At 49.6% G+C, this 14,541-nt stretch overlaps 1 protein-coding gene across 5 annotated transcripts in view; it reads right to left on the minus strand.

Annotated features, from left to right (window-relative positions):
• Positions 1-14,541, minus strand: part of NINL (ninein like) — a 122,365-nt gene that overhangs the window by 26,671 nt on the left and 81,153 nt on the right. For all 5 annotated transcript variants that reach the window (XM_045528847.1, XM_045528850.1, XM_045528849.1 and 2 more), the window contains 5 exons: positions 13,006-13,180; positions 12,246-12,356; positions 11,579-11,659; positions 3,314-3,437; positions 396-502 (listed from right to left, as the gene is read on the minus strand). In XM_045528847.1, coding sequence (XP_045384803.1) covers positions 396-502; positions 3,314-3,437; positions 11,579-11,659; positions 12,246-12,356; positions 13,006-13,180 — 598 coding nt within the window. The remainder of the gene's footprint in view (positions 1-395; positions 503-3,313; positions 3,438-11,578; positions 11,660-12,245; positions 12,357-13,005; positions 13,181-14,541) is intronic.

The raw sequence follows: 14,541 nt of genomic DNA on the forward strand, positions 1-14,541 counted from the left end.
TGAAATGCCTCTACAACCTAGAAACACAGCAGGAATAAGTTCATCCAAGAGAACAGTCTCAGCCAAGGTGGACCTGGCCACGAAGCCACCGAGTCCCCCAGAAAGGGCAAATGCCAGGTCACTCAGGCTTGGAGCACAGCCAGTAACTGTGATTCCCAACTGCAGAGGAGCAGGGAGGGCTGGCACAGCAGAGCTGTCCTCAGGTGTCCCTGTGACACTTTGGAGTGAAACACCATTCCCTCCCCATTATTAGTCATTCCCGTGTCCTGCCTCCTGCCAAAAAGGGTTTGGGGCAGAACGTGAGTTTTACTTATGCTTCCCTACAAACGTTCCTCCTGGCACCGGCTCACTATGAGGCAGAGAATTCTAGGGCAGATGCAGACCTGCCCCCGCACCTTGGTCTCCAGCTGGATCCTGAGGTCTTGGTGATGTTCCTTCAGCTGCTCCATCATTATCTCTGTTTCTATACTCACTGGAGCAGAACTGCCCGTGAGCAAGATGCCTGCAAACAAGAGGACATTTCTGTTTATGTCACGCCAAAGATGCCACAGGGCCCTTCCCAAACACTCCAAAGACACCTGGACCTCATCAGGGAGAGGCACACGGTGCTGGCCGTAAGGGTTGTGTTCATTCTGAAAGTTGGTGCTCCTTAGAAATCAGCATTTCACTTCTTTGTCAGAATGCAGAACACTCAGATACAGGTAGGGGACTCCCTGCAAGATCTAACAGGGTCCTTTCATTCCCTAAAAGACAGCAGTACCATGGTACATTTACCACACCCTATGCCCTGTTCTCTGATGATGCCAGGTACACAGAGGAATAGGAATACAGAGGACAGAGGGACCTGCCGCACTCACGGCACTGTGCAGACAATTGCAGGTGCATGCACGGAGCTTATCCATCCATCCTGTGCATTTTAGCTTCCCCCTTTTCTTGGTGGCCCTACATTATTTACTATTACATCACACAAATGATGCCAGGCCCCAATCGATAAGGCCAGTACACTAAACCCTGGGGGATAAAACGGCAACTCAAAGTACTAAAAAAAAGCAACCCCCAATGAAATAAAGAATCTGACGCTGACAGGAAGAGACCTATGAAGGCAGGCAACATACAGGTGGGTCCTGTGATGAAGCCTTGGACCCACGCGTGCCACCTGAGTGCAGGTAGCCCTGACGTGTGTGTTGGAGGGATCCACTGCTAGGGTTTCATCTGGGTTGGTCCAGGGGCCAGGAAAGTGGGGAAAAGACACATTTTCCAACTCTTACCCTCTCCTTCCATTTGCCAAATTATTTTCCATGAAAAAAAAGTGACAGACTCGGGGATGTGAGGGCCAAGAGAACTCAGGACAAGCACCTCAGGACAGAGAGCATCTCATGGCCTTGGCCACCTGCAGCTGCCACCACCTGGACCCAGCAGCAGCTCTAGTTGGATGCTTGTCACGGCTCAGGCCACATCCCCCCTCCACTGTGATGCTGCATCCTACCCGGGCCCCCCAGCAGCAGACAGACCCTCCTTCTTTTAAGGAGTCAATCAAACCTCTGTGGTCAGACTGAGGGTGCCAAAGGTGGGATGAGAAAACGCCCCAGCTGGGGGTGGCACTGGTTTTCTCCGCAATGCCATGAAGCTCGGGGCTGCCTGCCACAGCCCGAGTTCTACTTGACAAGAGCAACCCCGGACAGAGAATCTCAGCTCGGCCAGTGCCTGACAGGTCCACACGCAGCTCAGGCTCCTTGAGGGACAAAGGGAGGTATAGTTACCCCCACCTCTGTGGCCTGGCTGTGCTCCTGGCCACACGTCACACCTGCCGGGATTTGAAAATGGCCCCAACTGTGGCTGCACCCCAAAAGCTGCTGGCCTCTCGTCTTGTTCCTTCCCGAAGCTTCCTGTGGGCCTGCTGGCTGTCGGGGCTGTGGCCTAGGGTGCCTCTGACTCCAGAGGAGCCTGCTGGTGAGGGGCTACGTCAGGGCTCCTAGGAAGTCAGACCCACACACACAGAAATCCCCATGAGGTTCCCCCCGGAGGTTCTCATATTGACTGATTTGGGTACATTTTTTTCTCTTTTATTTATTTTTTATTTTATTTTATTATTATTATTTTTTGAGACAGAGTCTCACTCTGTTGCCCGGGCTAGAGTGCCGTGGCGTCAGCCTAGCTCACAGCCACCTCAAACTCCTGGGCTCAAGCGATCCTACTGCCTCAGCCTCCCAAGTAGCTAGGACTACAGGCATGCACCACCATACCCGGCTAATTTTTTTCTATGTATTTTTAGTTGTCCAGATACTTTCTTTCTATTTTTAGTAGAGACGGGGTCTCACTCTTGCTCAGGCTGGTCTCGAACTCCTGAGCTCAAACCATCCGCCGCCTCGGCCTGCCAGAGTGCTAGGATTACAGGCGTGAGCCACCGTGCCCGGCCTTCTATTTTATTAAGTAAACAGCTGTCAGGGTTATGGATGGGAGCAAAATGTTCCCTGAGGTGCTGAGGTTGCCATGACGTGAGATCCTGGGGAGCAGGTGGGGCTGTGGGCCCTATGGGTCCCTGCTGCAGCAGCACTGAGCTCAGAGCCAGGTGCATTGTGTGCTGCCACTCAGGTAAGCAGAGGCCCCACAACTGCCAGGAAGGGCAGCAACCAGCCAAGCCCACATAGTCCTCCAAAAGGACTGCAGCAAACTTCAAGGACAGTCATAGCATCTGGATCCCTATTATGGTCTCCAGAAGGAGCCAAGAACTTCAAGACCTCTTCTTCTTCAGTGTGTCCTCACCCCATCAGCTGAGAGTGTGGGTGCATGTGGCCAGGCAGGGACCCTTCCCTCAGGGCCTGGCCCCCCCACCTTGCCCGGACCCCAAGGGCAACGGCTCCCACATCTCTCAGCAGCAGCAAACGACAAGCCCTGCCAGCTTCAGTCCACACAGGCCTGTGAGTACCAGGCCTGAACACATTCAAGTAAGTTAGCTCCTCTGCTATATAAAGAGCTGTCATCAAAAGCAATTATCAGATGTAAGAATAGCCTGGGCCAAGCCATGGCTGTACCTTATGGCTGGAGACCACCCCTGCACACCTTGGCATCACTCCTCCTCCCCTTTGGGGTGAGTACCCTGCTGCAAGGCCGCCCTGTGGCATCTTGATGGACCCTCCTTAGCAACATCCCTACAGGGCAGACTTCCACTTCAGAGGTCAAGACAAAAGAGGTCACCATCTCCTCTTAACCTTTCTACCCAAATGGTAAAGCCCTTCCCTCCCCTCTCCCATCTCTTGTGTGGGGGGTCAACCCCAGGCCTTGGGGCCAGCCCCCTCCCAGGCCAGGCTCCTACCTGCTGAGCCCTGTCCAGAGAGCCGCTGTCCTAGGCCCCTGGAGGAGCTCTGTCGACTGGGGGGCAGCCGCGCCTGCAGGCCTTCCAGCTCAGCCTGCAGCTCATCATTGCGGTCCTGCAGGTCCTGCAGGGACAGAGCCAGATACCTCCTCCAGCTGCTGCAGCCACTCGGCCCAGGGAACCCGGAGTGTCCGCGGCAGGCCAGGCATGCTGCGAGGTGAGAGGGCGTCAGTTCTGGACTTGCAGCACAAGATATTTAATCAGGGTTTCGAGTCCCTGACTACATGGGGGGCTGAGCAAAAACAGGGGTCTTCTCTTGACTTTCTCATGCCCCACATCATTTCTGTCACTGGATATATGAGAGGGGCTCAAAGAAAAAAGTGGAGTGGATAATGAAGGGAAATATAGAAAACACAGAGAATCATCAACATGTGAAATGACAAGTGCTCTGCTGAAACCGCAGAGGTGCTGTGGCACATCTGTCAGGCAACAAGACCCTGGGATGTGCTGGGATTCTTTCTCAGCAGGTGCTGAATTTGCAAAGGGTTCTGCAGCGACAGGACACCATTTGCTCCAGATCAGATGCACAAAGCACTGATGGACGTGTCAGTGGGACAATGGCTCCTGAGCTGACACCTGAGGGAGCAGAGGAGCACTGGGGACGGTGGGGCAGGGAGACAGTGTGGGGGGCGGAAGCGTAAGAGGAAGAGTCTGCATTTGTGGCTAACGTAATTTTGTTTATACTTTTAATGAGCTATGATAGTCCTCCCTCTCTGACATAACAAGCACGCTCAGCCACTTGCTTTTTAAGGAGATAAGAAGGGGTAGAGCAGCTAGCCCACTTTACCAGACAGTTCCCTGAGTCCTGCAGTCTTTTGAAGAGCATGGTAACACAGAGTACAGTCTGTGCATGTTGCCATGTTCACTCATGACCCTGGGCCTGGGCACTCCCACCCGAACCCAGGCAGCCTTGTGACTGCTCCGACCTAGAGAACAGTGGAAGTCAGGCCATGTGACTTCCAAGGACACAGCTTCTGCCTGGCTTCTCCTGGGATGGATGCTCTGGGAGAAGCCACTGCCATGCTGGGAGGGAGCCCCAACTAGCCCTGAGGGGGCCACCTCAAGAGGACCACATGGAGGCCCATGTGGAGAGGCAGGGAGACTCCCAGTCCACACAGCACACCCACGAAGCACCATCTCCCTCTCTGGTTTCTGAAACCTATTCAAGTCTCTTTACAGCCTCTCCAGGAATCTCTCACTGAATAAACCTAATCTTCCTGAAACTGTCCCCAGAAGCCAGTCCTTGGGCCTGCCAAATGTATCATCGAGTTTCCCCTTGGAGAAGGAGCTTCTTCTTGCCAGTTCTAAGCCATGTGAGAGAAGGGACAGGCTCTAAAGATCTTGGAAGAAACACAGATGCATGGAGAGTCACTTGTACCTCATTTAGAAACTCCTGTGGAAATACGTTTCCCCCATGGGGGGAGCAGCCTTGTCCTGGGAATAGGGGAGGGCCAGGCGTCAGAGCTGCCAGGCAGACCCTGGAGTGTGCCCCCTGGCTGCTGGCTCACCCCCCGCTCTCCCACAGTGTCATGGCAGCCCCATCATGCAACCAGCCGCACGCTGTCCATACAGGAGCCGCTAGCCATGTGAGCTGCTGCACTCCTGAAGCGTGGCTAGTCTCAACAGAGATGTGCCAGAAGTATAATATGCCACATTTCAAAGACTTACTCCAAAATTGGGATGTGAAATACCTGAATAATTTGTTGATATTGATTATGATTGAAATGATCACATTTTTGATAAGTTAAAGAAAATATATTATTAAAATTAATGTCACCTATTTCTTCCTTTTTTTAAGACTAAACCTACTAATAAATGAATCTTCTTCCATTTTTTAACATGTCTACTAAAAAACTTAAGAGTTGCATGTGTGACTCCCATTGTTTTTATTGGCCAGTACCAATCTAGGGGTAACACAGACAGAATCATTTCTATCCAATGCCCTGCCCACTTTGTGGTTCTTTCTGCCACTCCAAATGGGTATTTTGAGAGCACAGACACATCCTGCAAATTAGCAGTGGCAGGAACAGGGTTTCCCAGCTGACATGAGGGGCATAGGCTTCTCTGTTCTCAGGACACGTTGGGGAGCACGGTTACTTATGGCTGGTGACGGTGGTGTGAGCCGTCCGGGGCACCAGCAGCCTCCAAGGGGCAGCTGGCAGGGGTGTGGGCCAGGGCACCTGTCCATTTTCATGTGGAAGGTAGTTAAGGGGCAGGAAAAGAGACTTGTGACAAGCCCAGCAACCACATACTGCAGCCCTGAAGAGTTGAGGGTTCTGGCCCCATTGTGGCTTTTCTTGCCTTCTTGTTAGCGGGGAGAAGCAAGTTCACAAGGGAAGCAGGGCGGAATGAGGATTTCCACAGCAGCAGGGAAGACATCTCTGGGAGGCATCGAGATGAAGGCGGTGTCTGCAGGCTGGGTGGGGGTAAGCCAAGCTGACCAAACGCACACTTAGGGGGATGAAGAACTGCCCAGAAAACTGGAAACGTGGGCATCTGTTAGGCACTGGTGTGGAAACACCAAAAGGGAAAATCACACTTGGGGTTTCTGACCAAGGGCATCAGTGCTGCTCCATTGTGGTCCCCACACAAAACAACAGTAAAAACACAGAACCACAGAGACTCTCTAAGGAGCATCTGGTTAACATTTCAGAGGCCCCTTCAGCAAGGGCAGCCTTGCCAAGAAAACTGAGACTGACAGTTGGATGAAAGAGAAAAAGCAAAAGTGATAGTTATATCAGAAGGCGAATCCCCCACAAGGAAAGCATGGTTTCCTTGCTAACAAATGTCCTTGTTACAAAGGACAAGGAAATACCCAGCAGTGAGTCTGGAAAGATCAGGTGATACACAGCGGGGAAGGCTGAGGACTAGCTCTCTGGCATCTGGGGACAGATGACAAAGGTACTCTCGGCCAAAAAGCAGTGACCTTCCCAGGAGCAAGGGGCACACCAAGCACACAAATTTAGGTCTCTACAACCATTTCCCTGTGACAGGAACCAAGACTCCTTGGGGAAAGGGCAGATACAGGCAAAGCACAAGCCCGGAGCATCTTGCTGTGCCAGAAGTATGGAACTATTCAACAGAACCAAGCAACAGCAAAAATGACAGTGCTATGTCACAGGGAAATAACAGACAGCTGAAGACTCCCATGGGCCAAATCTTGCACAATTCAAGCACCAAGGTAATTAAGCACAGTCATGAATTATAACCCACTGGGGAAAACGGGAATTCAGAGTCCATCCCAATGGTAGGTGGGTAGGTAGACAGGACTTCTCCAGCTTACAGTAGAACGCCAACGGCAAGGACGGATGGGAGGGGTGGCTGAAGTGGGAAAATCATCATTTTATAAAAATCATAGTAAAGACTGAGTTAGGTAAGAATAAATGCATGCTAAATTCAGGGAAGATCTTGATGAAGAGCAGAATATTTGCATGGTCTTAAAGTGTCTCCCCACTGACTGCTTATTAGTTGGAAGGGAGAAAACAAAAACCCCAGTAACTTTACAGTGGGGAAATCAGTCAGGCAACACCTTGACCAGGTACTCAGAATCAACACCACCAAGGAGGGACAGACGGATACAACATTGCCTATGTGGTATGTCAGCTAAGAATGCACAGCCTCAATCTAATCCAAGGAAACATCAGAAAAACAAACAATGAGAATGAAATGGGGTAGGGAAAACAGTATTCTTCAAAAATATCAGTGTCAGCCAGGTGTGGTATCTCACACCTGTAATCCTAGCACTCTGGGAGGCCGAGGCGGGAGGATCGCTCGAGGTCAGAAGTTTGAGACCAGCCTGAGCAAGAGCAAGACCTCCGTCTCTACTAAAAAATAGAAAGAAATTATCTGGACAACTAAAAATATATAGAAAAAAATTAGCCAGGCATGGTGGCACGTGCCTGTAGTCCCAGCTACTTGGGAGGCTGAGGCAGAAGGACTGCTTAAGCCCAGGAGTTTGAGGTTGCTGTGAGCTAGGCTGACGCCACGGCACTCTAGCCAGGGCAAAAGAGTAAGACTCTGTCTCCAAAAAAAAAAAAATATATATATGTATATATATATATCAGTGTCATAAAAGACAAAGAAAGGCTGAGAAAATGTTTTGGAGTAAAGGGCATTAAAGAAATAAGACAACTGAAGGCAATAGTTAGTCCTAGACCATAGCCTGCCCTGGAGAGGAAAATGCTCTGAAGAACATTAGTGGATTCATTAAGGAAAATGAAACAGGGACGGCAGGTTGAAGTGCTGTACTGATGTCAACTCATGAAGCCAGTAAGTGAGCCACAGTGATGTTAGAGAATATTCTTACTCAGCAAGGTGTTGGGAAACTTGCTCTCCAGGGGGAAAAAAAAAAAGCCCTAGTTTGTGGCTTTTGCAAATTTCTGTGGTATAAATTACTCCTACTAGAGTCCATTTAAAAAGCTATCTAAGGTTTAACAACAAGCTAGCAAAATTCCTGAACATTTACTAATTGCCTACAGCAGCAGGAACATGCATAGTACTGCCAGGTAAACTGGATTAAGCCCATTATTAGGAAATGCACACTCAAGCATAGAGGGGTAACAGGTCGTGGTGTATGTAAGTTACCCTGAGATGGTTCAGAAATAATCATGTACATATAATCACTTCTATACAAGCACACACGGAGAGTGTGCAAGTATGTAAATGATAAAGCAACTGGGGTGAAGGGCGTACAGGTGTTGCTTGCATTATTTTTATGTTTGTAACTTCATGTAATTTTGTAAATTATGTTCAAATAAAAAGTTTTTTAAGTACCCTAAATGTTAGTTTGAAACAGACAAAAATATCCAAAAAATGAAGAAAGGAAATCTCTAAATAGGTTAGCACTAAAACGTAAAAAATCTCTGCTAATGTTTCAAATATAAAATTCCAAGAACCAAAAGTGAAAAGGGTAACAGATCTTTAAGTAACAGTCATATTAAAGAAAGAAGGGGTTTATATTTATTTGGAAACTCTAGTGCCCTAAAGGAACATTTTCATGGAGGGGTATCTCTGGGATCTGTGTCTGCTCACCACGCTTCAGGGGAAGAAGCTCGGCATGGAACTGCAGTCCCCACGGAACGCTGTCAGGACCCTCCACCTTCATGACAGGCCCCTCCCCACTCTACACACACCAGTCAAGTCAGGGGTGTGACACAGCTCACCACACACAAGATTCTCAAAAGGAGACTCAGACAGTGCAGGAAAAGACAACGGGGCACCCAGGATTTGGGCTAGACTCAGAGGGCAAACCACACACAGGATGCACAGCCCACTCAGAGCAGGAGCCAGGGCTCACCTTGATCCTCTAGGGTGGTCAGAGCAGTGTGCAGCAGGAACAAAGTCAATTTACTTTAAATCGGAGGGAAGTCATCAAGAAATGAATCGATGACAGATCCTTAAAATCAAACAATGTTTTATCTGCTTGGCCGTAGGGCAGCTCAGAAATTCATCACCAGCTTTGAGGACAGATGTTCTCCCCCAAATATCTGCTCCACTTTCAAATTATATAAAATTACTTTATAACTATTAGTGCTTTAACAATGACCATAGGCCAAGCATGATGGCTCATGCCTGTAATCCTAGCACTCTGGGAGACCGAGATGGGAGGACAGCCTGAGGTCAGGAGCTTGAGACCAGCCTGAGCAAGAGTGAGACCTTGTCTCTACTAAAAATAGAAAAATTAGTCTCTACTGAAAAAAAAAAAAGAAAAATTAGCCAGGCATCGTGGCTCACACCTGTAGTTCCAGCTGCTCAGGAGGCTGAAGCAGAAGGATCGCTTGAGCCCAGGAGTTTGAGGTTGTTATGAGCTATGATGACACCACTGCACTCTACCCAGGGCAAGAGAGTGAGACTCTGTCTCAAAAAAAAAAAAAAAATACTGACCATAATGGTATCTTCAGAAATAATGACAGATTGTCAGTGTGAGGTGACTTGGAGCAAAGGCAACTGGCACATGGAAAGAATCAGATATAACTAAAACCAGAGGTGCTGCTGTATCACCACACAAGGTACCTAAAGATTACTGACCTGGTAAAATTAACTCAGTTTCAGACAATCACATCTTCAGATAGCTATAAATTACGGCCGCCCAACTTGAAAATTTGTATAATTATCTATTATTAAAGCAAATACAGAGGATAAATCAGTGAACAGTAAACTACTGATATCCTTAGATTTTGCTTATTTTTGCTGGTGGGGATTATATAGGGGTTTAGCTGGCTGTAATCTGAGGATGCACATTACTTATTGTCATTCACTTGGCAATATTGCCTAGGTAGAATCCCATGTCTAGAATCATCCACTTCCATGTTATCTTCAAGGCTACATGGGATTTTTTTAGAACAAGAGTCATAATATGCCCTGCCATCCACAATACTTGGCTGTTTCCAGTTTCCACTGTTGAGACTTGTTTGGACATAACTTTTCTTTATGCCAAGGATGTGAGAGGGGCAGGTGGGTCAGAGGCTGAGGTTTTTTTTTTTTTTTTTTTTTTAACAGAGTCTCACTCTGTTGCCTGGACTAGAGTGCTGTGGTATCATCCTAGCTCACGGCAACCTCAAACTCCCAGGCTCAAGTGATCCTCCTGCCTCAGACTCCCGAGTACCTGGGACTAGAGGCATGCGCCACCACGCCCGGCTAACTTTTTCTATATATTTTTAGTTGTCCGGTTAGTTTCTATTTTTTAGTAGAGACGGGGTCTCACTCTTGCTCCGGCTGGTCTCGAACTCCTGACCTTGAGCGATCCTCCCACCTTGGCCTCCCAGAGTGCTAGGATTACAGGCGTGAGCCACTGCGCCTGGCCAGAGGCTGAGGTTTTTGATGGTGCCTGATTTTAGCCACACATATACCTCTCTTTATAAAAAAAGTTTCTGTATAAGTTTTGCATAAATTAACTTTTAGTAAATTAAATCCTAACCAGGAGGTAACTACTAAGGAACCATGTGGTGAATTACTTTAAAAATCAAAGAATGGTTCTGTATTGTCAATATCAACCCAACTCAACTCTGGCTTGTTTTTTTCTATACTAAAATTTCTTCAAGAGGATTGATCCTGTGGGCCAGAGCAGGGCAGGTGAGACAGGGAAAGGAAGGTAGGCCCGCAGCCATCAGCCCACCTGTAAGGCAGCCTTCAAGGCACTAAAACTGGGCTTTATTCACAAGTCTAGGAAACACCTGACCTTTAGAACAGTCCAGTCTCAGATGCTCAGGGGAACAGGGAAGTAAGGAAAGGAGATGCCAGAATGGCCTGGAATGCAGCCGCGTGCATTTAAAATGTGCCAAGGAGGCAGTGGTCCAACCCCAGGCTCTACCTGAGCCTGAATGATCAGACACTCAGCATCTGAGTCCTACAGAACCAGAAGCTGACTTAGAGGGACAGGAGGGTCTGCAGAGCTGCAAGGCCACCAGGGAGGGCGTCCAGGCCTCCCGCCAGCCTGGCTGTAGCCCCCAGGGAGGGATTCATGACACAAGAAGGTTTGAGTTGCCTTCCTCATGCCCAGCCTCTTTTGGCACAGTGGCGCTTCCAGGGGCTCCGTGTCCTGTGATATCACAAGACACTGACAAAGAAGCAGATACAAGAATCCAGCTGTCCACCATCAGGCCAGCCATTAAAGAGATTAGCAATACAATGGTATACTTCTCAACTAATTTTTCTTTCTTTTGGAAAACAGCTATTTTCACAAAAATATGCTATTTATGTTAGCCTGTTAAGACATTATTATTCTTAAATGAATTCATCCATTGTTCAATTTCCACTTTAATTTTTACCATGGTAAATACTAAATATAAGCCACATAACATACATCAACAAAAGCTCTTTGGAATCCTTGGTAATTTTAAGAGCATACGGGGGTCGTGAGGTCTAAATTTTGCTCGCCACTTCTGCCCACTCTCTGCCCAGATGTCTCCAACTGAATGGGATGGATACCCATTGTCAGATTTGGCCCAGGAAATCTGAACATTAGCACGAGAAAACAAGATGAAGCCCTACATGGTACCTGGAAACATGGAGGTGGCATTCAGAACAGGTGGATGCAAAGCCAGGGAACCCTCAGCCTAGGGTGCTTGGCCAGGCCGTGGCCAAGCACAGCCGCAGTCAGAGGCTCCACCTGGAGCAGACACTCTGCCATCCCCTGTGGACCACACTGCACGTGGACACTGAGAGTCTGGACACAGGACTACAAGCAGGGCAGGGCAGGGCACGTACCCGGCACTTGACCTCATATTCCTCCAGGACCGCTGTGAACCGCTCCTCCTGGGCCAGGAGCTCCGTGCTCTGAGGCTCCAGCTGAAAGTCAGATACACAGGAGGTGACGGGCCAGCCTCAGGCCAGCAGGACCGCTCCTCCTACCCCTGGGATCTGAGAACCTCACTGGCTTCTCCGACACCAAGCTCTGCATCTCCAGGTATAACCACTCTGTTCCTCCTTCTCTTCCTCCCTCCTTAGCCTGTTTAAAAGGTCTCAGAGCAGAAGGATTTTCTGGATTTATTGATTTATTGAAGACGGCCATGCTCACACCTGGAGCCAGGACCCTGCCCTGGGCAGCCCCTCTCCACCTCCTCCTCCTCCCAAGGCAATCTGAGGCCCAGGTGGGGGCCTCGAGGTGGCACAGAGCTTTCCCCTCCCTCTCTGCCATCCCTGAGGCCTGTGCAGATGGCGCTGGCCCTGGCCAGGCAACAGCACCCCCTGTGCTGCCATGAGGGGGAGCAGAGCAGAGGGAAGTCCCCATACTAATTTTCTCTCCATTCTAAATTTTAGTAGAAAAACACTAAATTCAGTCACCTAGCTCATCTTTCTTAAGATGCCACCTACTTTTTACCCAGCTCCCACAGGCCCTCCTCTCTGAAGACTCACAGTCTGCAAAAGGACTTGCCTTGTCCTTCAACACCAACTCCAGGTCGTCCTGCAGTTTCAGGACCAGCTTCTCTGAATCCGAGAGCTTTTCCACCACTTCCACAATCTCCTTCTGTAAGCGACCGTTTTCCTATGAGACACAGCCCATGATTCATCAGGCTCAGGAAGCGCAGGAGGACATGGGCAGGACTAGTGTCACTTCTCTATAAGTGAGAGGCTTGTTCACCAACAGCACTGGTGATCAGCACTGGCGAACAAACCCCTCGAAAGGCGAGGCACCTGGGCGCTGGCTGCCTCCGTGCTGTGCCGTGGGCTATGGTGGCAGAGGGCAGGCACCTCACTGGAGCCAAGAGGTGGGTGCAAGTCATGGGACACTCACCAAAGCCCACAAAACCTCTCTGGCTCCAGGCCACAAACCCAGGCCTTTGGCAGCCTGGGCTTTAGTTCCGGTATTTTTGCTGAGCCCGGGGTGCACCTGGTCTCTGGGGGTGCCGCAGTGCAAGCTGCGGTCACTGGCTTTCCCTGACCTCAAGTCCATCTGACCCAGAGCAGAGAGCAGGAGCGAGGGGGAGGGGGAAGAGGCAACACCACTGCTAGCACAGCCAAGACCCTTGTGCTCTGCTGAGAAGGGGACCCCTCCCTCCTGTGAAAATGTTCCTTAGTTTGAAGCCCCAGGCATTTCCCTGCCCTGACAGATAAGCTTAAAGCCACCAGCATATGTGCAGCCTTGACCAGGAAGATATAGGTGTGAGTGGATGGACACCTGGGCTCTCCCCTACCTTCAGGGCCAGGGTCAGCTTCTCTCGGAGGCTGGCCTCCTCGGCCTGCAGGCGCCCCACATCCCGCTCCAGCGCAGCCCTCTGCCTAAGGGCCTGTTCCCAGAACAGCTCCCGCTCTGTCTCCACCTCGGACCGCAGGAGGTTCAGCCTTCCCCTGTATCCCTGTTCCAGGTGCCTGTAACATGGCATAGACATATCACTTCAGGGCTCCCCCAAGCTGCCCAGGCCCACATGGGCCCCCAGGACCCTTAGCACATGCCAGGCCACCTTGCCTCTTGCCTCTGCCGAACTGCTTATGCTGAGAGGCAAGCCTGGGGGTAGATGCGTGTCCTTCATGGGCTCGTGGAGGTGACCCCAGAAAAGAAGACCAGGGGGTCACCCTGTGAATGCCAGCAGCTGCACCTCTGGAGCCCTCAGATGACTGAGCAAGCAGAGCTGCCTGAGGAGGGTCCCACAGCCACCCTCTGCCTCTCCACCCCACTGTGCACTGCAGGCGCCAGCCCTTTGATACCAAAGGTGTGAAAGTCACCTCCCTCCCCAGGAAAGAGGCTGCATAAAACCCATGGACAGTGAATTCCCAGAGCAATCTGAGGAAGAGGTGGGGGGCATTTTTTTCTCAGATGCCCCATTCATCTTTTGCAATAACCATTTCCATCATCAGGAAAACAGTGCCAACTCTTAGTTTTGTCACTAAAGCAGCCACTTCTCAGGACTTCTCCAACAGGTCTACCTAGACTGGAGAAAAACAAGGCTCCAACTTCAGCAGAAACCTGGCAACATCAGGAACTGGGCACAAGACAAGACCTGGGCTCACCCTGCAGCCCACAGAGCCTGGACTTTTCATCTCGGCTCAGAACTTTAAACAAACAATAATATCCAAAGGGGAAGACGGAGGAAGTGCAATACAATAGGTCTGACTAATTTAACACTCCACAGACCTTTGAGATAGCTTTAAAAACACATATTTGATCCTATTATCCAACTCTTTAAAAACTGTTGAAATCAACAACAAAAGGGAAATGGTCAAGTAAAATATGGCAGACCCACATGGAGACCCACGCAGTGGGATGCTCTGTGGCCATCAGAAAAGTATCTACGACATGCTACCATTTTGTGAACAATTATGTACATAGAAAAAAGTGAAGGACATAAAAAATGTTAAGGTAATACCCTCTGGAAAGTGAGATTTCTGGTTTTATTTTTCCTTTTACTTGTATTTTGTAAATTTTCTATAATAAACATGTATTGCTCACTACCTCTGTAATAAGGAAAACCTAACATGACCGTAGAAGTTACTCACAGAAACCTACCAATAGCTTCCCATTGCATACGGGACAGAACCCAAACCTCCACACAGTCTCCACAGGTTCCGAGGCTGCAGCTCAGCTCTTCTCTTCATGTGTTGTGCATCCCTCAACCAGACTCAAGGACAGAGGTGCCGCCTCAGACATTATGGCCCTCTGAGCCCAGGAAAGACACGTCACAAAATTCTTCCCAGATGGCTGGGAGAGAACCAAGCCCTACCCTTCCTGACCA

The sequence above is a fragment of the Lemur catta genome, chromosome 17 (assembly GCF_020740605.2).
Source record: "Lemur catta isolate mLemCat1 chromosome 17, mLemCat1.pri, whole genome shotgun sequence".
NCBI lineage: Eukaryota > Metazoa > Chordata > Mammalia > Primates > Lemuridae > Lemur > Lemur catta.